This window comes from Orcinus orca, chromosome 2 (assembly GCF_937001465.1).
Source record: "Orcinus orca chromosome 2, mOrcOrc1.1, whole genome shotgun sequence".
NCBI classification, from domain to species: domain Eukaryota; kingdom Metazoa; phylum Chordata; class Mammalia; order Artiodactyla; family Delphinidae; genus Orcinus; species Orcinus orca.
The window spans coordinates 59,535,296-59,562,016 of NC_064560.1; the positions used below are offsets into that span (position 1 = coordinate 59,535,296).

The 26,721-nt window shown below is 38.2% G+C and overlaps 2 protein-coding genes across 9 annotated transcripts in view; one reads left to right on the forward strand and one right to left on the reverse strand.

Annotated features, from left to right (window-relative positions):
• The window catches only part of ADAMTSL3 (ADAMTS like 3), a 384,689-nt gene that overhangs the window by 176,848 nt on the left and 181,120 nt on the right, over positions 1-26,721 (reverse strand). For all 8 annotated transcript variants that reach the window (XR_007476023.1, XR_007476024.1, XM_049706862.1 and 5 more), the window contains 2 exons: positions 16,641-16,715; positions 10,404-10,561 (listed from right to left, as the gene is read on the reverse strand). Coding sequence is in view for 6 of the 8 variants with exons in the window: in XM_049706862.1 (XP_049562819.1) it covers positions 10,404-10,561; positions 16,641-16,715 (233 nt within the window). In the remaining 2 variants the exon portion in view is untranslated. The remainder of the gene's footprint in view (positions 1-10,403; positions 10,562-16,640; positions 16,716-26,721) is intronic.
• On the forward strand, positions 16,997-20,781 carry LOC105748436 (transmembrane emp24 domain-containing protein 2-like). The gene is made up of 2 exons (XM_033402818.2): positions 16,997-17,033; positions 19,858-20,781. The coding sequence occupies exons 1-2, from the start codon at positions 16,997-16,999 to the stop codon at positions 20,535-20,537; spliced, it is 717 nt and encodes a 238-aa protein (XP_033258709.2). The 3' UTR covers positions 20,538-20,781.

Sequence of the window (26,721 nt, forward strand, 5' to 3'; positions counted from 1 at the left end):
GATGACTAAGAGGCACATGAAAAGATGTTCAACATCACTAATTATTAGAGAAATGCAAATCAAAACTACAATGAGGTATCACCTCACACCAGTTAGAATGGGCATCATCAGAAAATCTATAAACAACAAATGCTGGAGAGGGTGTGGAGAAAAGGGCACCCTCTTGCACGGTTGGTGGGAATGTAAATTGATACTGCCACTATGGAGAACAGTATGGAGGTTCCTTAAAAAACTAAAAGTACAATTACCATATGACCCAGCAATCCCACTACTGGGCATATACCCAGAGAAAACCATAATTCAAAAAGACACATGCACTCCAATGTTCACTGCAGCACTATTTACAATAGCCAGGTCATGGAAGCAACCTAAATGCCCATCAACAGATGAATGAATAAAGATGTGGTACATATATACAATGGAATATTACTCTGCCATAAAAAGGAACAAAATTGGGTCATTTGTAGAGATGTGGATGGACCTAGAGACTGTCATACAGAGTGAAGTTAGTCAGAAAGAGAAAACAAATATCATATATTAAAGCATATATTTGGAATCTAGACAAATGGTACAGATGAACTGGTTTGCAAGGCAGAAACAGAGACACAGATGTAGAGAACAAACATATGGACACCAAGAGGGGAAAGCAGGGGCAGTGGGGGGTGGTGTGTGTGGTGGTGTGATGAATTAGGAGATTGGGATTGACATATATACATTAATATTTATTTTAAAAAATAACTAATAAGAAACTGCTGTATGTAGAAAATAAATAAAATAAAATTGAAATTAAAAAAATCATACCTCGTGATATATAAAAGGATAATCCTTTTTATTAATAATAAAATAAATACTTATAAGTAAATACTAATAATAAATTCTAATAAAAAATAATAATGACCAATTGAGGTTTATTAAAGGAAGGTAAGATTGGTTTAACATCTGAAAATGAATGTAATTCACTATATTAAAAGGAAAAAAAAGAAAAAATATGATCACTTCAAAAAATGCAAAAAGGCATCTAATAAAATTTCATGCTTATATATGTTAATGATGCAAACTAGGAAAAAATGTATTTCATCAGATAAAAACATCTACAAGAAATTTATAGAAAACATCATACACAATTGGGGAATTATAGAGATCTTTGTCCTGAAAGTGAGAAGCATGACAAGCATAGCTGTCATCACTACTTCTATTCAGCATTATACTAGATGTCCTAAGTAACGGAATATAGCAAGAAAAAATTTTAAAAGCATAGAATAATTGGAAAAAAGAAACAGAGTTCATTATTTGCAGGTGTCATAACTGTGTATGTACATAATCCAAGAGAATTCACAAACTATTAGTATTAGCAAGTGAATATAGTGAGAATATAACGTCAATATACAAAAATCAATTAGATTTTCATACTCTAGCAGAAAACAAACAGAAAAAATTTTTAAAACATTTACAATAACATCAAAATAACAAACATTTGGGAATTAATTTAACAAAAGATATGCAAATCACATACATTGAAAATTATAAACATTATTGAGAAGAATTTAAAAAGAACTAAACAAAGGGATGAATATACCGTATTTATGGATTGGAAGACTTGATATCGGAAAGTCAATTTTCTCCAATTTGACCTACAAATTCAATGCAATTCCAATCAAAATCAGCAGAATTTTATAAAAATTTAGAAGCATATTTCAAAATTGATATGGAAATGGAAGGAGTCAAGAATATCAAAGATAATCTTCAAGAACAAAGCTGAAGTACTTACACTACCAGATATCAAGACTTATTTTAATGCTACAGTAATTAAGTTACAATGGTATTGGTGCAAATAGGTCAATGAAACAGAACAGAGTGCAGAAACAGACCCACACATATATAGTTTGGGATTTAAGAGAAATGGGGAAGGCATTGTCTTTTCACCTAATGGTTTGGGGTCAATTGCATAGCCATGGGAAAAAGATATTGATTCCACTTCATAACATATACAAGTATCAATTCTAGTTGGATTATAGCTCTTAGTATGAAAGGTAGAACAGTAAGATTTCCAGACGAAAACATACGAGAATATTTTTGATCCTAAATAAGGCAAAGATTTTTTAGCCAGGATACAAATAGCTTACACATAAAGTTTAAAATTAACAACCTACACCACAACAAAATTAAGAACTTCTGTATGGGGAAACTGATAGCCCTAAATACATTTAATGGAGAACAAAAATTGAAAATAAAATGAATTAAGAATTTAGCTCTAGAAGTTAAAAACACAATACCAAAATAAAACCATGTAAAGATAAAGGAAACAAAAACTAAAATTTACAAAATAGAATTTTTTTAATGAACTCTGAGAGTTACCAAGCCTCGAATCTAGCTCTTAAATGTCTCAGAGACAAATCTTTGGATGGTTTGAACAAAACAAAAATTAGACAAGGAGCCAATGAACAAGTTTAGGAATGAAAGAGACATAGGTACTGTTGAGTTTGTTGTTGTTGTTTTGTTTGTTTTTAGTGATAAAGGAATGCTATGATTACTTTTGAAAAGTTAAGTTTGAAAAATTAGATGAATTGGACACTTCTCTAGAAAATAATAAATTGCAATACTGACTCAGAAATAGAACCCTAAATATATCAATAAACCTAAGAGATACTGAAATGGTTTTCTAAGTCTTGTTCATTACCACCAAAAAGAAATAGAATAAAGGAAGGAAGGAAGGACAGGAAGGAGGGAGGAAAGGAGGGAGGGAGAGAGGAAATGAGGGAGGGAGGGAGGGAGGGAGGGAGGGAGGGAAAGAAAAGGCATTAAGCCCCGATGTCAGATGCATTTACTTGCTTACCAATATCCATTTCCCTTTCCCTTTCTGCCAGAGGCTTAATTTTGCTCCAAGGTTCCTTCCCCCGACAGGTGTCTCAGATAACTCTCTTTGCAACTTTCAAATATACAATAGAGTATTGTTAACTTTAGTCACTGTACTATACATTACATCCCCAGAACTTACTTACCTTGTAACTGTAAATCTGTACCTTTTGACTCCCTTCACCCATTTCACCTGCCCCACCCTCTTCCTGCCTCTGGCAACCACCAATCTGTTCTCTGTACCTGTGAGTTTCGATTATTTTTGGATTCCACATGTAAGTGAAATCATACAGTATTTGTCCTTCTCTGACTTATTTCACTTAGCATAATGCCCTCATAGGTCCATCCATGTTGCTGCAAATGGTAGAATTTCCTTCTTTTTATGGCTGAATGATATTCCTCTGTGTGTGTGTGTGTGTGTGTACATATAAGAAAATTGTATATATATATATATAAAAATATACCACATCTTCTTTATCCATTCATCCATTGATGGACACTGAGGCTGTTTCCATGTTTTGGCTATTGTAAATAACGTTGCAATGAACATGGGGATGCAGATATCTTTTTGTCACAGTGATTTTGTTTCCTTCAGATATATTCCCAGAAGTAGAATTACTAGATCCTATGGTAACTCTATTTTTAATTTTTTAAGGAACTTCCATACTGTTCTGCATAGTGGCTGCACCAATTTACATTCCCACCAATAGTGCACAGGGGTCCGTTTTCCCCATATTCTCACCAACACTTGTCTTCTCTTGTCTTTTGGATAATAGCCAAGCTAACAGGTGTGAGGTGATAGCTCATTGTGGTTTTGATTTGCATTTCCCTAATGATTAGTGATGCTTGGCACATTTTCATGTACTTGTTAGCCATTTGTATGTCTTCTTTGGAAAACTGTCTATTCAGGTCCTCTGTCCTTCTTTTTTTTTTTTTTTGGTAATAACACAATTCCGAAAAAAAAATCAATCAATCCATATATTTTCCTCAAGCTACACCCTAGTCGTCGCTTAAACTTATAATACTGATGAAACTTCATTCAATTCTAGTTCTCCACATTGTCATTTTAAAAGACAATGCAATTGTTTAGAGGTCTATTAATATTATAATATCTTTAAATGTCATTAAAACATGATGCAGTATTATCATTCTTCCTTGGAAAAAGTCATGTTACTACCACTGAGAATTTCTGACTATTGTAAGAGAATTTTAATCCAAACTCCAGGAAGGAGTCATACTTGGGTATTTGTTCTTCAATTCCAAGAATGCTGGCATTATATCGTATTATTTTAGAGAGCAAAATAGGCAAAAAGGAAGATAAAGGATTCTTTCTTCAAAGTAAATAAAAACTACAAATTAAATAATAATGCCCCTTCCTCCAATCCTAAAAACTTTAGAAAAATGAAGTTATTAAATCTGCAGGCAGCTTTTTCTTCCCCAAGATTTTGTTTTTGCTTTTGTGTTTTGTGACCGGGCAGTAGAGTCACAACAAGTGCTCAAACTCTATGAAGACGATCGCAGAGATGCAGCTTCTTTCCTTATAACTGCTCTGATCTTCTCCACAAGCCCCCTCCTGACTAGGGAGGGAGGGGAAAACAGCTTAAATGGAGTTCAATCCTAGGAGGTCATTCTGGTTCACTCATTTAAAGAGTTCTCTTTAGGTACCGCTGTTTCCGGTGGGGAAGCATCCAGGCTTTCTGCTGTGCCCTCACCCAGACCAATCTCCTCTATGGTGGTGTTTGATGTAGGACCTCACAGAGGTGGGAAAGGGAAGAGGCCTTGGATCCATGCCTGGAGGTCCTCATCCTGTCCTTGGGCCCACAGCTGTGTCCCTTGTCCCTCTGGCCACTGGGAGGCCCACAGGGAGCCTCAGTGCCTGTGAACTCAGCTGTGTTCTTCCCCAGCCAGGGTGGGTGGGCTCCTCTGTTGCCCTGCCCAGTCCACATTACTCTTGCGCTCAGTTTCTTGGTGGTGTGGCTGGGACTCCTCCCCAGTCCCTGGCCTGGCTCACAGCCCCTTACCAAGGAGACCAGATGCTTTACTGTCCAAGCCAGGACGTTTCTGAGGATGAAAGGAGGAGCTTCTAAGAATTAAGTCAGGGCTGCAGGTGGAAATTGGGTCTTTCCTGACCAAACTAGGATGTCTGGTCACTCTCCATTTACCCCTCCGCTGCAGGATCATTTTGCCCCCAACATGTCAAAGCTGGCCAGCCAAGAGTACATGGAATTTTCTAGATACCTTCCATGCCACACAGGAGCTGAGGGAGACTCCGGGGAGCTGGACTTAGACGCAACCTGTGACTAAAAATTTCACGGCACTCATGCCAATTCCATTCCAAGGTAGCTTCCCCGAGTGGTGGATGGAGATGGCCACCCTAGGAGGCGTTTTCCTCTTGGGTTCTAAATGAAAAGTGAAGCAAATCTCCTCCTCTGCCTTTAGCTTTGAAACCTACTTAATATGCTTCCCTGCTCTGCAGAGTGACTGCTGTCATGATCCACGTCTCATTGCCTTGCTTTCTCCACCCTGTCCCCAGTTTTCTTCTTTTACCCACAATGACCTGAGGCAGAGGAAGCCGACTCTCCACATCCCGGCTGGGGTCTCCCTACCATAGATGCTCCTCCTGAGTGTGGGGCGCTGAGGACACTAAGCCCACAGCTCAGCCTTACTGAGGGGAGAGGCATTCTCTATATTGCAGAAGAAACACTTTGATTTAGTCCCCCAACCTTGGTCCTTGAAATGTTATGGGAACTAAATCAATTTACAGAAGGCTTATCTCCTTCCATAAGCCTGATGTTCAAGACAAAAGTCTAAACTAAAAAAAAAGAAGAAAATCCTACCTTAATAATCAAAAGTTGAACATGAATGCTCTTTGCAGTCCTGCTAACAACAGCCCAATCATTAACCACTACTTTCAAACCCCCAGGGTGAATAGGTCCACTGACAAGGGAGATGGTCAAGTACAGAATGGCAGAAAAGGGAAATTAACAAATGTAAATTACATTAACATTTACAAGCGTATACTACTCCTGTTTGGTTAGGAAAATGCTTTTATAACAATGGTAAGAAAATGAATTCAAACTCAACTGCCTTACTTGGCCACTTCTAAATAATTTCCAAAATTTATGAAATAGATTTTTCTGTTAAACTCTTTTTTTTCATATTTGTGTATATATTACACCAATAATTTAGCTGTGAATTATGGTAACTACTAGAACAGTATCTGAACTGCTTTAACCAAGAAATTTCCCTCAACAGACCACATTACAGTAACTATCATGTAATATTTCAACAGTTTCTACCTTTGTGATTCATGGCAAATGCTTAAAATGAGGTGGAATTCTGATTGGGAGGCATGATGAAACAGGTAAATTTTCTTTTCTGTTAGACACTGTTATGGGCTGAATTGGATCCATCCCCAAAAACATATGTTTAAGTCCTAACTCACAGAACCTCAGAATATGATCTTATCTGGAAATAGGGTCTTTGCAGATCTAGTCAAGTTAAGATGAGGTCATTAAAGTGGGTCCAACCCAGTATGACTGGCATGCTTATGTAAAGGGGAAATTTGGGCTCAGAGGTGAACATGCACAGAGGGAAGGTGGTGTGAAGACAAAGGGAGAAAACCTGAGGATCCAAGAGGCTAGGAAACAAATTGTCCCTCACAGCCCTTACAAGGAACCAGACCTGCCCTCACCTTGATTTTAGAGTTCTAGCCTCTAACACTGTGAGACATAAACATCTGTTGTTTAAGCCAACCAGTTTATGGTGCTTTGTTACAGTAGCCTCAGGAAACTAACACATGCACAGACTCGAAAAACTGTCTTGCTGTGTTTTGAAGCACCTGTGAACATACGAATTTAGCCAGCGTCTGCATCACATTGCAAGGCTGAAATCTTCTCTTTGAGAGAGAGGAAAACAGGCAGTTTCAAATCCTCTCGGCCCTGGATAAGTTAGACATGCTATCATAACTCCCCAGAAAGAAAAGAAAGACTTTGTAGGTAGAAAATATACAAAATATCTGGAGCTGTGTTTGGAGGAAACCAGAGACAGAGGCCTGCCTAGCTGAAAACTAATGGGAAAAGAAATCAGAAAACATTTTCCTACAGAAACACAAAGTATCCAAATGGGAGAAAGAGGAAGATTTCAGACCACAAGGAAGAGAAACTTTTTTTTTTTCCTTGAAGATGGACATGTTTTTTAAAGAGGGGAAAAGCCACCAGCAATAATTAAAATACTTAACCACAGAAACAGATGTCTTTCTCAAAGCCATTTAAGTTTATTTTACTAGATTATTCTCATAAGCATATACTTAAAATTGATATGCACAAGCATCTACTCACAGATATTCAGTAGATTCTCACTGAATGGATAGCGCCTCTTACAGTCCAATCAACAAAGCATACAGCATCAACCACTGGCTCAAGACTCTCTACTGCTCCCTGGTAGCAACATGCACATATTGCAGAAGCAAAATAATACCTCAGGGGCTCTCATGAAAAATACCCGTGACTCAGTAACAAGAGTCATCCATGAGAAACAGATCATTCAGGAAAATAAGAACGTACAGTGAGAAACCCATTGGGAAGAAGAAAAAGTGCACTTTTCAAGAATGGTCCAATCGTGAAAATATAGCTTCTGAAAAAGTAGAAAAAAGAAGTTTTGTCTCATTGGTGCAGTGAGTTGCCAGATTTCAGAATCCGCACAATAACCACAAAAGACTCTAACATCCCATGGAAGACTTCATATTTCACTCTCTACGTCAGAATATAGTCGTTTTCAACAGTCCATTTATTAAAAGTCCATGAAATGAGGTCTAATCTAGGAACAGTATAAAAGAGGGTGCCTTTATATCTCAGTGCACCCATGGCTGAGCGAAATTAGCACTCAGGGCCAGAGCTGGTTTTCACATTCTCTCTCAGGTTGAAGCCAGGTCTTCCTTTTTTTTAATTCAGCTGCTCTTGGTGGATTGGAATGGAAAGAGATACAGTGGAATACATGGCTGACCATCATCAGGGACCTAACACACACTTTTAACCTCCCACTCAAAGGACAGCAATCCCTTGACTGCATCCTGGGCCAAGCAGAGATGAATGGAAGCAGAGTTCCTTATCTTAGTAACAACACAGGCTGGGTAATACTACAGTGCTCTGAGGGAAAAAAAAAAAAAGTAACTAATGGAAAAGGATATTTCCTAGAAACCCACAATATTTGGACAAGCTTATAAGGCAGGGAGAACCATCAGAGTCATTCTTGTTTCATCAGAGTGTCTCTGATTTTGCCAATTTCTCTTCTACCGCGCACATCACGTTCATGAAAGAAAATGGCTGTAGGCACAAAAATGAGTTCCTATTTATGTATGAGTCCGACAGCTGTGTGTAACACCCTCTTTGATAAATAAGTAAATATATATATATATATATATTCTTTAAAAGAAAACCTTTCCAGTCAAGGGAGATCAAAACCTTTCCGAAATTGAAGTTAAAGCCTGGAATTGTTTATTAAATCTGAGGAAACTAGAACTCCGAGACAGGAAAATAGAAGGCTGAGTACAAATTCAGACAGTGGCAACATGCTGCTAAAATGCATTCTATTAAGAGGTGAATATATAATTGGGGCAAGAAGGTGTAAAGTAATTTTTAATTACACAGGTGATATATGACTGTATTTTTTTAAGAACTATTTTAAGTATTAAAATATTATAAGTAAAACTAAGATCACTCCCCCAAAGCACCAATTCCCTCTAAAATAGCCATTGTTTCCTCAGTGTTTTCAGTTAGGAATGTATCCTCTCAAATTTTAAAAAAATGTATACACACACATATTCATATACATACACATGTGTGTACACATACACTTGTAGAAGTAAACAGTTTATGTGTATATGTGTTTTTATGCATGGGATCAATAAACAGTACATTTTCCATGCTAATACTTTCACCAAACAATATCTTAAAATTTTAACCTTTGTGGCTATTTCTCCCATCCCATCACTGTACTGTCTCCTACTTGGTCAGATATCTCCAGATTGACTTGAGAAGAATACAGATCTTCTGAGTAGGAATGAGAAGAGAATTTTTAAAAAGGTTGTGTGTGTGTGTGTGTGTGTGTGTGTGTTTTATCACTTGAGCATCAAATGGGAAAACCCTAAGAGAAGCAAACCAAGCCCAGAATTTATGTATAACAATGGATGAGAGAGAACAGAAGGGAAGAGAGATGACTGTTGGCTTCCCCAAAAGCCTTTCACAAAGCTACTGTCAAAGAATTACATTGGGTTGACACTTCAAGGGTCTGACACAGAAGTCATTTCAATGTCTAGGAATGGCAAGTCATGTCCAGGAACGGCAACTTAAATGTCTACGAACGGCAACTGACACTTACACCTTCAATGTCAGGAGCACATCAGGGCCTGGTGTGGACCCTGGCAAATGAGGATGTGTGCCCTAATGAAAAGGCTGCTGTTACCCAGCGGCAGCCAATTATCGCTATGGCAACATGCAAGCTACTTGTCAGATCTTCCCATTTTTAAAAAGGCGCAGGTAAAAATACTGGTATTTTAATATTATAATCTCTTGATTTTTTTCAAGGTTGACTATTTAAAACCCAAAGATTCAAAACAACAACTCCACCCAGACCGACCCTTGGCTGGTCACACCGTAGGCAAACAGGACGTCAGTTTGCAACTCTCATCTAATTCCAAAGGTATTTCTCTGCTGGCACAACCGATGTCTCAATGAAACACTCTTTGACAAATTAATGTGGAACACAGACAGTTCTTTTGAAGGCACTGGGTCTTTTCACAGGTAAAGAAATCCCTGGCAATTAGAGCTCTTTTCTTTCTTCCCTTTCCATCCTGAAGTTTCCAAAAAGGGATAGGACAAAACCATCCACTGAAATGCCCTTTTTTGCACGTCTTAGGTATTTATAGTTTTATCAGAAGAATTTCAGATTGTGTCACCTTGGAAATATATTGGCCACTACATTTCATATCCTCTGAGTGAAGGAAGATGCCCCCGATGTACCCAAGAGAGGAAACACAGAGTCGTGGTTACAAGGGAAGAATAATTCTTGTGAGGGGACCTCGTGACAGGTGTCCGGACAAGGGCTCATTATGAGACATTGCTGAAGAAACAGGAAAGGGGGTCAAGGAAGGGGGCCTAGGAAGGGGGCCTCTGTCTTCTCTGCTCCCCTTTGCAAGGACAGCAATAGCACAGTCGTGGTTTAAGACACGGAGCATTTAACCACTGACCATTTTCACTGAAATCCATCTGGAGGTTTAAAACTGCACACAGCAACTAGAGGTTATATACATGCAAAAACAATCATTCCCCTATAAAAGTGAAGCTTGTTTTTTAACTATTGGGGTTGGGGAACAGAAACTACTTTAGAGAGATGAACAGTTTTTAAGAACTGACTGTCAAGGTAAAAATATTAATGACACATGCCCTGTATAAAAACAGTCACTGGCTGCCTACTAAACAAACGTGTTCTTTTTAAAATTCAAGAAGTGCGGGGCCCCAGATGCATGACATTTATGAAGAGGCTCATCCTACCTTGAAGATGAAATCAGCCATCAGAGGTCCTGGAATCTTAAAGGCTTGCCTCTCGGAGCCCCTCTGAAATTCAACTGTTGTGTTTTCTACAACAAAGGCTCCAGGGCTGTTAAAGCTGTGCTCTCCTTTGCTTCCTTGAAGTGTTTTTGATTCAATGACTAAAATTTAAAAATAAAGTTTCAATGAGAGAATATCTTAAAAGCATTTTATTCCAAAAGATATTTTACTACAAGTAATAGCATCTGATATCAACACAATATCAATACATCCACTCAGTTTACAAACATTGATCCAAATTGGTAGAATAAATATATAAGCTTCTTAGTTATCTATAAAAAGAAGCAAACAGGAGTGCTAGGTCCAGTGAGGTCTACCCAACTCTTTGGAGTCATTTCTATAATAAGGGGAAGAAGAAAACATCTCTTTCTTTGTATTTTTTCATGATGTAGCTATTACTTAAAATAAAGCGATGTTACTCATTTTCTCACCCATTCAGATAGTAAGCCTAGACTTTTATTTAGACAAAACCACAATAAATTCTAAATTTGCTTAAAATTTTTTTTTTTATTTTGAAGTAATTGTAGATTCACAGGAAGTTGCAAGAACAGTAAAGAGGTCGTGTGTACCTTTCATCCAGTTTTACCCAATGGAATGGTTACATCTTACCCAACTATAATACAATATCAAAACCAAGAAATGGACATTGGTACAATGTGTGCATAGAGTCCTATGCCATTTTGTCACATGTGACCACAACCAAAATACAGAACTATTCCATCACCACAAAGATCTCTCTCATGTGTCACCTCTTTATTCACATTAGCTTTTAAAGGAACAGTAGTGCTTTTAGATCTCTTACAGAACAATGCTGACGGTTTAACCAAAATAACACTTCTACCTTATTTCAGTGATTTCTTTCTTTCCCTTCTCTTTTTTTTTTCTTTCATTTTGTAAATGTCACCATTCTTAGTGGACCTGGTCCACCTGCATTTCTGGCTCCAGATCTATTCCTAACTCACTGCCTTGGGTTTTCATTGCCTCATTTCTAAAACGAGGAGTCAGAGCAGGCAATCTCCCAGGTCCTCTGCTCCTCAGACACCTACACTTGACTCACTGGTACTCAATGGTTCTTTAACCATCTCGAACAAAGGACACAACAGAACCAGAACTCCATTCCATCTCAAGCTTAAAAAGCTGATAAAAACACAACAAAATGATCTGGATTTTATGAGGCTGCGATCCACACGTGCTGTGCTTCGGTGGTGTTCCTTTGCCGATTTCCCTCTGCCACCGGAGCAGCTGCAGGAATTCAAGCGCCCTGGTCAGATTGCGTAACAGGCATTAGGAGACATCCCTGATTATCCCTGACAGGCAGGCTGGGAACTTTTCTGGGAAAATTCAAAGGCTGGACATGAGCTCCTTGATCTGCAGGAGTCATTAGCAGTCAAAGAATCATGCTGGGTCCTCTCAGGCACACAAAACCCCTACCACTTTGGCCCTGATCTCCATGACCGCAGTAGATTTTTGGAAAGTGTGAGATTAAATTCACTTCCTAGTTCCAATAAAGATATAAAACAGAGGGTTAGAAAGTGAACTGTCAGTAAAAATGAGACGGGAAACTGGAGATGGTAGGAGATGGTAGGAGGGATGAATTAGCCCTCTAAAAGTAAAGGAGGGAAAATCATGAGCATTTGGGTAATATCAAAACACAACATGAAGCTGGACAAAATCCATCCACGCAAAGAAGAAGGCATGCAAAACACTGCTTCTAGACCGAGACTTAGCCTGCAGTGACTTGATTCAATTCAAATAGAGCGCAATGGATTCGATGGCTGTGACTGTTCTACCACTGCGCTAACGTTCTGGATCAAAGCTCTCCAAGTTTCATCCGGCTGCAGAGCTACGGCAGCGGCTGTCAGAATCTGGAAGTGCCATCTGGAGGGAAGGGAAGACCAGGGTGACATCCATCTTTTAAACCTGTTAGTTTGGTTTTGATGTTTTGTTTTCTGACGTTGAGTCTATTCTATTACGTCAAAGGTGTCCAAGATCTTTCGTGGCAAGGATGTGAGGACACAGGAGCAAAACCAGTTTTCAAGTGCATGTGAAGTACCCAAACCACTCTTCTCCGATTCTCATAAAATATCTTTATATCAATTATTTCAAAAGGCTTCCCACTCTCTGGGTCCCAAACCCCGGCTGCCTACATAGGAGGTCAAAAGCAGGTGCTCTGACCTCAACTGTGTAACTTGAGTCAGAAGTGCGTGGTCAATAAAGACAAGGGAAGTGATTTGATGAAGCCAACTTTTTACGGTTTATGGATGCAAACGATTCTGATAGTTTGGATTAACAAAGCCCCTGTGATGAATTCACAGTGAAGTGGAGGTCAGTGTTGCTCTTCAAAAGCTGTCATTTTTATCGGTGGTAAACTTGCTTCTCCTCAGTGCCTGTGCCTCTTAAATTGGCAGAAAAGGAGTTTTTGAAAATCAACAATTCAGATGATGTGTTGACTTATGGATACGTTTTTTAAGTTTTTATTAGTGTCTAGCACCCCATGTGTGTACTGCAGCCCTGTGTTGTGATGTGCAATTCACAGCTCATGAGAGCCGCACACACAGCCCTTCAATTCTCAGAGCTTCCACAGACCCTCTGCGGTTTCTACAGCAAGACAGACAGTGCTGAGTGGAGACCCCAGGAAATCTATAAACAGCCCCACCACTGTGAAAGGCAGAGGGTAAGAGCCTCCTTTCCTGCTACCCATTGCTGCCTCTTTTCTCCTCTTCAGGCTTAAAATGATGGAGGTGGCAAGGAGCCAAGAAAGAGATGATCTGTATCCTCAAATAGATAAAAGAGAAACATCGTATGATTTCGCTTATATGCGGAATATAAAAAAGAAATGATACAAACAAGCTTTGGCATTTATTAGCTGACTCAACAAAGAAACATACTGGAAATCCCCTCATCTTTGTTGCTTAATCTGAAAAATGAAGTTAGTGTTGTTGTGAGAATAAATAAAATCACATACAAAAAAAAACAGGATCAGAAATCAAGACCCTCTTAAATCCCCAAACCTTTACAACTCAAGTCTACCATGGTACCTTTAAATATTTTGACCCACACTTGTTATTTTTAAAAGAAATGACTAGAAAAATGATGAACGCTGCTAACTGCTTCTAGCTGAAGGGCTTGCCCTGACAAGTATCCGTCCAGGCTTCTTTCGAAAGAGACAGGGTCATGCTAATCATCCCAAGAGGTCTCCTTAAATTCTAAGAAGGCCACAAAAGTATTGTTAGGTAAACATGTAATGAGCACTTAGCACAGCTGACTTGGTTATAAACACATCAAACTTATGCTTCGAGCTGTATATTATAGTGTATGCATACTTTATTCAGTATTCATTTCCTCTGATTAGTCATTATGTTCAGGGTTCATGTTTATATTAATACATCTCTACATAGGGTCGTCAGACCGCACTTAGGGGACCAAAAAAATCCCAATTTTTACAATTGATAATGGAGGTTTTCAGTTTACAGCATCTTGGCTTCTTGAGTTTAGTGCTAGTCAAAACACATTTAATGCTGAAGTTTTGCTACAATAAAATCTCTTTTGCAGGAACCCTCTTATTGTTTCCATTTTTGAAATTTTAGGGAAATCTGGAGCTGTGTGCTTGATATAATGCTGAAGCCAAGCTTGCGAAAGGACTAGAAATTCAGTATTTAAACACCTCTAGGCGATATGCAAGATGGACATTCTGTAATTTAATTCCATTCCACAGCAAAGAGACTAACAGTACGCTGCTGGGTGTTCTCCGTTCTTAACGATGCAGCCTTTTGGAGGGTGCATATACGGATCTTATAAAGAACGATTTATTACTGCAAAGTGAGCTTAATTTCAGGAATATTATCTTTGAATAAAAAATTAAGAAAACACTTGTATACATCAAGAAAATAAAGCCGCTTCTATATTTAGGTGTTCAGAAATGGTAACTAAATCCTTTGTAAATGAAGCCAGTTCATTCTATTCACTGGCAGAGAAGGGTAACTTTCAGAAACACTTCTAGAGCCAATTTTGAGATTGTTCAGAAGGAGATAAAATCCAAGCAACAGATCTGTCACCTTTGGAGAAATGGGAATATATTTGAGCTCTGTTCCTGGAACCATGCCAGTCTTGAGTATAAAGTTATGTTTAATATGCCAGAACACATTTGTATGTAAATGAATATTCTACCTCAAAGTATTCATCTTTACCTAACCTGCTTACTGTGTACTTATTCTGTTTTTAGAGCTTATAAAACTCTTTTTAGAGCTGAATGTGAAAGAACTGTCTGTAGTATCACGAGAAAATCAGGCCCAGTCACTGCAATTTTTTAAATTTTTTTAAAACATCTTTTTGATATGCCATAAAATTCACCCATTTAGAATGTAGTTTCATGGCTCCAGCATATTCACAGAATTGGGAAACCATCATCACAATCTAAGTTTAGAACATTTCTGCCACCCCCCCCCCACAGAAACCCCATATCCGTTAACAACCCCAGACCTGCCACCAACCCAACTCACCCCAGCCCCAGGCAACCACCAATCTACTTTCTGTCTCCTTAGATCTGCTTTACTCTGGACACTTTATATAAAGACAATCATAAACTATGTGGCCTTTTGTGACTGGCTTCTTTCACTGAGCAAAATGTTTTCAAGGATCATGTCTATTGTAGCATGTGTCAGTACTTCACTCTTTGTTAGAGCCAAATACGATTCCACACATGCCCATTTTATTTATTCATCAGTTAATGGACATCTGGGCTGTTTTTACGTTATGGCTATTATGAACTATGCTGCTATGAATGTTCAGCGCTTCACAGTTTTGAATCCAGGATGCTATCTTACAATGTGATCACTCACAATGATTCACAAAATTGGGATCTAAATGATTTTCACCTGTTCTCAAACATCAAGTTTGCATTTACAAGGATGAAGATCTACTCTTATCAAGAGCTGTGGGCCTTAAGCCATTTTAAAAAGAAGCCTAAAAAATATTCTGATGCTTCATTGTAGAGAAAGCCTTGAGTGAACTGACCATTATATGGCTATAAACACTTCAATATTTTAGTTAAATACATCAGTCACATTCTTTTAGTCATAATTCATATAATAAAGTAAGGGTTGAAAAAGACTTTCCAATAATTGTCCACCTCATTGTCCTAAAGATATTCTCTTGCTTCCCTAATTTAGGTCATAATTTACTAAAGAATTTCTTTCTTTTTCCAAGATGTTAATCTATACCCTTGGTGACCTTAAACATTTTGATATAAACTTTTCTCAAAGGACATTTCTGGTTAGACTGTCGGTACTGCAGCCACAATATACAAACACATATAACACACATGGACAAACACATTTAAAAGCTACCAAAAATGCTTGTGTCCCTGAGAAATTTTTACGATTTGAAAATCTAAGATGGTGGCTCAGAAAAAAAATGGCAAACTATGTCACCTTTTAATCTGGTAGACCTTGATTTGTGTGGCTTTAAAACAGTTACAAATAGTGTTTCGTACTTTTTACAGAAAGATAGAGCTGAACACAGTAAGCTTCTTCAAGGCCAGGGGCTCAGTCTTGACAAAAACTCATTTTCCTGGGAAAAAAGACAAAGAAAGCCCTGCCTATGGCCACAGGAAACCTTGGGAGAGAAGCAGACAAACTTTGGTATTTCTAGTTCCTTTGGGTCCTAAGAGCCCAGAAAAGCTAAGACAGAAAGATGCCATGTGACCTTGGCCAAAGAAACAATACAATTTCAATCCTCTATTGTTTCAGACTCTTAGTATTCTGGGAAACCAGTGTTTACTTTCAGTGCCCCCTAGACCTGAGGTTGTGATATGCTGGCAACGGAGCATGTACTTGTCAGCTATATTCACTGATACAGCTCTGTGTTTTAAATTTCGTTTTGTTATTTTTTATCCCAAACTGCTAAGATCTCCAGAAGACTCTAGACTCCTAGTTTACTCTCCACACAAAAAATAGTTTATTTCACATATAACTTGATTTCCTCTCCCATGAGGAGATTAATTTCCCACTAGGGCATGAGAACTAAAAAATTCAGGGTCATAGATCATTCCCTAGTGATATAGACTATTTCAGACTGGTAGAAGTTCATCTACCTACCTGTTAACACAAAGAAATATATATATGTTTTTGGCTAAATAAATTTTCAGGAAAGAAAAACATGTTAAGATTAAATTCTACTTACAGAGATGTGCAGGTCCTTTCACTGTAATTCTCACACTTCGACTTCCCAAAGGAACAGCAATTACATTTTCTTCCCCTAAGAAAGAACACAAGACAAATGTAATGAAACTTGTGCACTAAAGGGCCATCCAAATAAGCAACTCAAAACTGGGAGCATCTGTCAAGTGTTCTTAACTATATTTCATTTCCATCTTCAGTCAAGAAATCTGTGGAAAGCAGCTACTGTGTATAAGGAATATTAATACTAATCACATAATTTCATTTAAATACATTTTTAAAAAACATTCAAGAAAAGTTTAAATAAACGCACTGGTCTAACTGAGTGAGTCCACAAACTAGGGCCCTCAGGTCATACCCATGCATCTGAGGCTGCTTTTGCCCTACAAAGGCAGAGGTGAGTATCTGCAACAAAGACAATATGGCTCACAAAGCCTAATATATTTACTATCTGGTCCTGCACCAAAAACTTTCCATAATGTCTGGCCTAGATAATTATCTAGTGGAAATCCTGGTCCCTGTCGACTTTTCCTTCATGCCGTTACACATTTTGAAATTAATTTTCATTGGCACATAATAATCTAAGGGCATATGAAATTCTATCCCCCAGTCCCCTATTTGATCATTAAGTGTATTATTAAATGATATTAGTACATTATCAACAATATGAATTACTTCAAGCAGATGTTGTGTTTTGTTTGTTTAACTTACAGAGAACCATTTGTTTTGAGAGCCTCTGGGGTGAAACTGTTCGATCAAAGGATGTCACTATGTTTGTTGACTTGTTCGTAAGTTTTATTAAATAAAAATACCTATTTATTACTGAAAATTAGAAAATGCATAAAAGCATACCAGACAAAATGAAACTATTTCCAGAGATCATCACTTCTAACACTTTGAGAAATATCCTTTCTGGATTTTCTGTTTGTTTTTAACATACATACATTTAAAAAAAGCGCAATGAACACTACTTAAATATCCACCATTTGGGGAGGGGTTAAATAAACAATAGTATATCCATACTAAGGAATACGCTATAACTGATAAAAGTAATGATAAGAAGCCACATTTTTTTTAACATCTTTATTGGAGTATAATTGCTTTACAATGTGTGTTAGTTTCTGCTTTATAACACAGTGAATCAGCTATACATATACATATATCCCCATATCTCCTCCCTCTTGCATCTCGCTCCCATCCTCCCTATCCCACCCCCTAGGTGGTCGCAAAGCACCGAGCTGATCTCCCTGTGCTATGCGGCTGCTTCCCACTAGCTATCTATTTTACATTTGGTAGTGTATATATGTCCATGCCACCCTCTCACTTCATCCCAGCTTACCCTTCCCCCTCCCCATGTCCTCAAGTCTCTACATCTGCGTCTTTATTCCTGTCTTGCCCCTAGGTTCTTCAGAACCTTTTTTTTTTTTTTAGATTCCATGTATGTGTGGTAGCATACAGTATTTTTCTCTTTCTGACTTACTTCACTCTGTATGACAGACTCTAGGTCCATCCACCTCACTACATATAACTCAATTTTGTTTCTTTTTATGGCTGAGTAATATTCCATTATATATATGTGCCACATCTTCTTTATCCATTCATCTGTCGATGAACACTTAGGTTGCTTCCATGTCCTGGCTATTGTAAACAGAGCTGCAGTGAACATTGTGGTGCATGACTTTTTTTGAATTATGGTTTCTCAGGGTGTGTGCCCAGTAGTGGGATTTCTAGGTCATGTGGTAATTCTATTTTTAGTTTTTTAAGGAACGTCCATACTGTTCTCCATAGTGGCTGTATCAATTTACATTCCTACCAACAGTGCACAAGGGTTCCCTTTTCTCCACACCAGCTCCAGCATTTATTGTTTGTAGATTTTTTTGATGATGGCCATTCTGACTGGTGGAAGCCACATTACTTGATGTGGAAAGACTGCCAACATATATATTGATTAATGAAAAAAGAAAGTTAAAAAACAGTTATATGCACAATGATTTCTTGAATATGACTTCAAAAGTATAGGCAACAAATGAAAAAAATAAATAAATTGGACTACATCAAAATTAAACTTTTGCATATCAAAGGGTACTATCAATAGAGTGAAAAGGCAGCACATGGAATGGGAGAAAATATTTGTAAATCACATATCAGATATGTTCTAGTTAATATCCAGAACATATAAAGAATTCCTATAGGGCTTCCCTGGTGGCGCAGTGGTTGAGAGTCCGCCTGCCGATGCAGGGGCCACGGGTTCGTGCCCCGGTCTGGGAAGATCCCACATGTCGCGGAGCGGCTGGGCCCGTGAGTCATGGCCGCTGAGCCTGCGCGTCTGGAGCCCATGCTGCGCAACGGGAGAGGCCACAACAGTGAGAGGCCCGTGTACCGCAAAAAAAAAAAAAAAAAAAAAAAAAAAAAAAAATTCCTACAACTCAAAAACAATGACAACAAAAAGGAACCCGATTTAAAAATGGGCAAAGGACTTGAATCGACTTTTTTTTTCCAAAGAGGATATACAAATGCCAATATGCACATAAAAACATGCTCAACATCACTAATCATCAGGGAAATGCAAATCAAAACCACAAGGAGATACCACTTCACACTCATTAGGCTGGCCACTATTTAAAAAGTAAGATAAAATAACAAGTGTTGGTCAGGATGTGAAGAAATTGGAACCCTTGCGAACAGCTGACGGAAATACAAAATAATGGTTCAACCACGGTGGAAAACAGTTCCTCAAAATATTAAATATAAAAGTACTATATGATTCAGCAATTCCACTTCTGGGTATACCCAAAAGAACTGAAAGCAGGGAGTCAGATATTTGCACACCCATATTCATAGCAGCTTTATTCACAACAGCCAAAGGTGGAAGCAACCCAAGTGTCCATCCACAGATGAGTGGAAATCGATCACGCGGTAAATATACACAAGGGAATATTATTCAGCCTTAAAAAGTAAGGCAGTTCTGACACACGCTATGTAACGTAGATGAACCACAACGACATTATGCTAAGTGAAATAAGTCAGTCACAAAAGGATAAATACTGCGTGATTCCATTTATATGAGGTATGTCAAGTTCATAGAGACAGAAAGTAGAATGGATCTTGCCAGGGGATGGGATAAGACAGATGATCACAACCTATCTCCAGAACTTTTTTCATTTTGCAAAACTGAAAGCCTGAGCCCTAAACAATAAGTCTCGGAGGTGGCGGCAGCTGAGACAACAGCGGTGGCGGCAGCGACGGCGGCTCTGGAGGCCGCAGTCCCGGTCCTGGCTTCGGCCCCAGCCCCACCGTGGTGACGCTCGCTGAGCTGCAGGTGCTCCGGGCCGCCCTCCTGGCCACGGCCTCGGGCTACTCCGTCAGCATCGATGCGCGTGCCGAGGAGCGCTTCTTCGAGTGGGTTACCTCGGGCACCAAGATGGGCCTCATCTTCAAGGTGGCTGAGGGCGGCTTCCTGGACGTTGACGTGGAGATTACAGGGCCTGATAATAAAGGAATTTATAAAGGAGACTGGGAGTCCAGTGGGAAATACACATTTGCTACTCACGTGGATGGAACATATAAGTTTTGTTTTAGCAGTAGGATGTCCACCATGACCCCAAAGATAGTGATGTTCACCACTGATATTGGGGAGGCCCCCAAACAACAAGACATGGAAAGAGAAGCTCACCAGAACAAGCTAGAAGAAATGATTAACAAGCTTGCAGTGGCGATGACAGCTGTAAAGCATGAACAGGAATACATGGAAGTTCGGGAGAGAGTACACAGAGCAGTCAATGACAGCACAAACAGCAGAGTGGTCCTTTGGCCCTTCTTGGAAGCTCTTGTTCTAATTGCCATGACACTGGGACAGATTTACTATCTGAAGAGATTTTTTGAAGTCCGGAGGGTTGTTTAAAAAGCCTTTTGCTGATGATGCCAAACTCATAATTCACTATTTACCAAACGTCTTGGTCATAATAATGTCATTAGTTTCTATGTTTTTATTTTCTAAACTGTACATTCACAGCTTCTGTTTCTTTGTGATTAACAGATATTGGGGGAAAACACTTTTTTAGGAAAGTTATAGTGAAATTTGACATGTGATTGGCATGATTTCATATTTGAATTCTTCCTCCATTATACAGGTCCTTCCAGAACTCAAACACTGTAAGTGGAATATAGGTGCATAGCCCTTATGATATCTTCTTTCCTTTTGTTTCCATCATAAAATGCAGCTTGTTCAGGATAGTACTTTACTGATAGCACTTTACTAAAATGACTGCATTCTTGGGATCCCTTATCTTGCAGTTCAAGTCATTAAAGATTCACTTTGTTCAGTCCTTATGAGAAACAACAATCTGAACCTTGACATTTTCTGTCCAGCCTAATGGCACAGCTCTGTGACTTAGAGGATGCTACCTGGTTGGTACTTTTATACTTTGTCTATCTTGCTTTTGCTTTAAAGATAAGACTTAAACCAACAACCTTTTTCCCCTTTAAAGTTTTACTTTGAACCTCAGAATTCAATCGCCTCCACTTAAAATTGTTGATACAAGCAGCTAATAACCATTTTTTGGTTTCTGCCTAACCTTGTAAGAAGTGTCTATTAAAGCCAATTCTCTGGGTGTTGCAGTGAATGGTGGTTCTTTTTCTTTCTACGCTGGCTCATCCACTTTCTCTACTCTTGGCACGGAGGAGGTATGCATTCACATAATTGGAAAAATCTGGATTTCTGATGCCAAAGGGTTAAAAGCCTCTTGGATTTCTTTGCAGTGATATACAGCCACTATTTTATTTTTGATCACTGGCATTTTGGCCACTGTTCAATTAGTGCACTGAACATTACTGTCAGTACTAGGGTGTTTGTTTCTGTTTTTCTTGGGTCTTTCTTTTTTGGCACATGTGAATTTTGTTTTGTATAAAACGAAATGACTTTCTCTTGGCCTCTGACGATGGGTTTAAAATTAAAGGAGCATCTAGTTTTGGTGTGGGGATGATCCAGGATTATGTTGTGACTGATGTATATTAGTTACTTGTACATTATTTTTGGATCTTTGCAAGGGGAAAACTACAAGTAACGAGTTTTATACAATTAATTTAAATTTGTTACAGGTTTTCATGTTCAGGATAAACAATTTTTCAACCTTGGGTGAAAATACTTGCAACAGTTTAAGGTGACTGTGTTTTACCTTAGGACAACTGTTGCATGCCAATTTGTGTGCATGTGTGTGTGAAAACACTTCAAAATTGAGTTAAAAGATGTAAATTTAAAATTGGTTGTGTATCTAATCTGCCCCAGGTCCAGTAAATAAACAATACTTAAAAAAAAAAAAAAGTCTCCATTCTCTTTCACCAAACCATTGACAGTTGTTACCTCTGAGAAAAGAAAAGAGTTCTAGGAGTGCGTGAAGGGAAGCATAGTTCTACACGTTTTGAGTTTTCTATAATGAAAATGTCCTGATAAGTTACTTTTTAAATACCATTTTAAAAAGCTAGAAACACTATTTACAAAAGAAAAAGAGAGAAAGAAGAAAATAAAGAACCAGGGCCCAAATGTTTTGCTGGATGAGTTTGCAAACCCTTAAAGCAAACAAGTAAGCTGCAGATATAGGAAGAATGAAAGTTTCCCAGTAGTGATACACAGCTAAAATAACTCAGATACCCAAATCAGACACAGAGATCACATAAATCAATATGTGAACTAAATCTTAATTATGACTGTGGATGTAAAATTAATAAAATAACACAAGTAAATTCCAGAACTCTATCACAAGAATGATACATCATGACTAAACAGAGCATATTATAAAAATGAATGATTGAGTCAACATTAGGAAAATTATTAATATAACTGATTATATGAACAGATCAAATGAGTTAAACATTATGATCATTTTAATGAATATAAAAAGGTAGCTAACACTAATAAGAACCTGCTATATAAAAAATAAATAAAATTCTAAAATTAAAAAAAAAAAAGTAGCTAACAAAATTCAGCATGCATTACAATGATTCCTTTCAAAGCCAGAGATAGAAAAAAACACCCTCAATTTAATAAAGAATCAGAAGCCATGAGCAGATTTAATGGTGAAACATTAGAATTATTTCCACCATAGTCAGGAACAAAACAAAGATTATCATCATCATTTTTTTTCCCCACATTCTTATCCTTGTCAATGTAATTAGAAAATAAATAACTTAGAGGAATATATATTGGAAATAAAAAAATTTAAAAACCTTATTTGTAAATGATATAACTACTTTAAAATTCAAGAAGAAAAAAACTACTGTAGACCAATATCCCTAATGAATATATTATAGATGCAACAAGTCTCAATAAAATACTGGCAAACCAAATTCAGCAGCACTTTAAAATGACCATACACCATGATCAAGTGGGCTTTACCCCTGGGGTGCAAGGATGGTTCGACATATACAAATCAACAAATATGATACATCACATTAACAGAATAAAAGAAAAATCATACTATCATCTCAATAGACACAGAGAAAGCATTTGACAAAATTCAATCATGATTAAAAACTCTTAACAAATTAGGCATAGAAGGAACATATCTCAAAATAACAAAGGGCATATATATTTGTTATATATGACAAACCCACAGCTAACATCATACTCAATGTGTTTTTTATGTTTTTTTTTTGTATTTTCCAAATTTTATACAATAAACAATGCACTGATTTTTTTCTATAATGTTATTTTTTTAATTATTCAGGAAATTTTCCAGTGGCTTCAGATTTTAAGATGGCATCTACAATAACAGAGGGTGACCAGGATCTCCAAGTAGAGTCAGAATGACTACAATTCTTAGTAAGCTGAGGCTGACCAAAATGCTAAGGACAGTAACCAAACACATGTACTTCACTGTGTCATTATTTAAGGTAGAAGAGTCAATAATATTATGTTGATGAATAACACAGAGTACAGACAACTTTTTATTTGCTTCTGACTTCTGTCAAGAAATACCTCTATTTAAAAATGATAAAAATAAAGAAACCATAAAATAAACTTTAAATAGGCCCATAGATGTGAAGTCTTCATTTTTCTCTCTTCTGTACTTTCAAAGTTCTCTGTAATGAAAAGGGCCTGGAAGCAATGATTCCCCAGGAATAATAAGTATTGCCTATATCTTGGGCTCTAAATACAATTCCCCACTGAAAAGAACCAAGGCTCCATGAAAATACAGGCAATTCTAGGTCTGGAGAAGGAAAAAAATTCAAAGAGAGCCTAAAACACCTTGTTATTTCAGAATGCAAGGCAGTGTTTAAAATCCAACGGAATTATGTCAAAAGGAGTCACCTTGAACTGCTCCCATTGGCCACATTTTGGACTATATGAGGCCCCAAATGAATACTGTCTATATTATAAAACATTGAATAAATAAAAATCCCTGAATACAGAGTGAGAAATGAAAAAAATGACTGGTGAGCTTCTTTACAGAAGAATGTCTGCAAGTAAATGTAGAGGTAATGATAGAATTAGAAAATTACCACTTGCAACCAAACCTCAGTGTAAGTACTGTTTCAAGCCAGGAGCAACAATAGATGCTAAACCTATCATGTGAGAAATGGTTGCAAAACAGAATATTTAACACTTTAAGATAACACCCTGCAGGTTTCTTACAAGGAAACATGGATCTACATAACAGAGTGATCTGTATGTCCCCACCTTAGACAAGTGATCAAACATAGTATTACTAATATTGGGAAGGCTGACATCACACAGATGTTCAATCCAGTTCTAATCAAGCCCTGGACCTCACGGCTCAGTTTATAGGAAATACTTGAGGGAGATCAACAAATTAAATGGCACTCAGACAAACACAGGATATGGGAAATGCTATAAGACAACTGGGATGAACGCTTTAAAAAGTCAATATTATGAAAAAATAAATGGTCTAAATAAAAGAGACATCTATGTAACAAAAATTGTTTTGAAAATAATAAATTAGAAAGCTTTCTTGAGCTGAAGAAATCCTGTTTGGGTAGATTAACTGGGCTAAGCGCTCTCTCAGAAAATCTTTGTGAACTAGGCTATAGTGTCTTTGAGAAGCATTTATCCTGTGTAAGTGTGTGCATGTGTGTGTGTATGTGAGTGTGTGTGTGTTCCAACTACCATCCATTGACAATTACACACTTAAGTGAAACCTCTTAGACTAGAACCCCTGGCACTTTATTTTAGCCAGATGGTTCAAACTCGGGGGAAATGTGTGTAAGGAGCAATGAACCCCCAGTCGCCTACAGTACTAACTTGTGGGGAAGTGCACATTGCAGGGCAGCTGGGCAAGGCTAAGTTGGAGCAACCTGTAAGAGTCCCCACGTAAGGCTTTAATGTCATTAGGACATCCCTGGTGGTCCAGTGGTTAAGACTCTGCGCTTCCAATGCAGGGGGAGCCGGTTCAGTCCCTGGCTGGGAAACTAACATCCCACATGCTGCGGTGTAGCCAAAAAAAAAAAAGAAGTAGGGAAAGGATTCAACGTCCTTAGATTATGGAAAAGTAATCTATGCTGTACAGTTTTAAATGCATTCTCCTCCTAAACTGCAATTCCCTTCTGTTTCTATAACTCTCCTACAGAACATTTTGATACATCTGACGTCCCTGTGGTACTTTTACAGGGCAGTGCCTCCCAGGATCACCTGGAGAACTTATTAAAACACAGATTCCTGCTCCTCCCACAGAAATCCTGACCCAGAAGTTTAGGGTGGGGCCCAAGAATTTGCCCATCCAGCAGCCCCCATACGATGCTGCTACAGAGCATCTGGGAGCTATGCTTCCAATAGCGCTGACCCAGGGTGAGGGAAAACTCCAGGTCCAGGAAGCAGGGATGGTTCTGTAGTCACAAACTTTTCAGCATTTCTTTACTGTTCTGCAGGAAATGGCACAATTCTAGGTCTGACCAGAAATAAAGTGAGAACCCTTGTGAGGTACACAATTTTAAGGAGGGAGGGGCCAGCTGTACCAAATGTTCTACCGATGAGGGCTTAAAGTGCTGATGGATGAAGCAGTAAAAAGCTTGTTAATGGGCTTTGTAAAGGCAGTTTCAACTGGGTAGTAAGCACAGGAGGCTGTGGTTTGAGGAATAAATGATGACAAAAAAGTAGAAACAGGAAATGTAAACAGTTTTTCCAAAACTTGTCAATAAAGGTAGGTGAAAGATTAGGGTGGTAGCTGGAGATATGGAGTTTAAAAGATGGGGCTTCCCTGGTGGCGCAGTGGTTGAGAGTCCTCCTGCCAATGCAGGGGACACAGGTTCGTGCTCCGGTCCGGGAGGATCCCACATGCCGCGGAGCGGCTGGGCCCATGAGCCATGGCCGCTGGGCCTGCGCGTCCGGAGCCTGTGCTCCGCAACAGGAGAGGCCACAGCAGTGAGAGGCCCGCGTACCGCAAAAAAAAAAAAAAAAAAAAAAAAAAAGATGTATATATATACACACACATACTAATATACGTATACATATATTATGTATACATATATACACACACACATATTTTGTAAATTATACTTCTATTTAAGATGGAAGACATCTGGTCACATTTAACCCTGATGGGAAAAGGAGACAAGAGAGGATAAAGAAGAGAGAGGGGATGATGGGTGGGATGAGATCCCTGAGGAAGTAGAGGGGGCTGGAATCCAGGACACAGATGGAGGGATTAATTAGCCTTGGAAAGGAAGAAAGACACTTGTGACTCTGTGATGGGAGGGAGCAAAGAATGGATGGGTGCAGCTGCAGGGCGAGGTCTCTTCTGATGGTTTCTGTTTTATTGAGGTTTTTTTTTTTTTTACAATCTTCTCTGGAGTTTAGCATAGAATCAGTTTTTGTAAATGGTCCATAAGTGCTTGAAAAGACATTACATTCTGTCAAAATTCAATGCTCAATAATACCTGTTAATGTAACATTACTAATTCTGCTGTGCAGCTCCTACTGACTGAAGTGTGTTCAAGTCTTTCATAGCAGTTTTATTTGCTTCAATTTCTTCTTACAGACCTATAGGGCTTTGTTTTCTTTATACAGTTTGATGTAATGGTATTCACAAATTTTTAAGACTGTTTTTTGATTATTGGTGGATATAAAATACTCC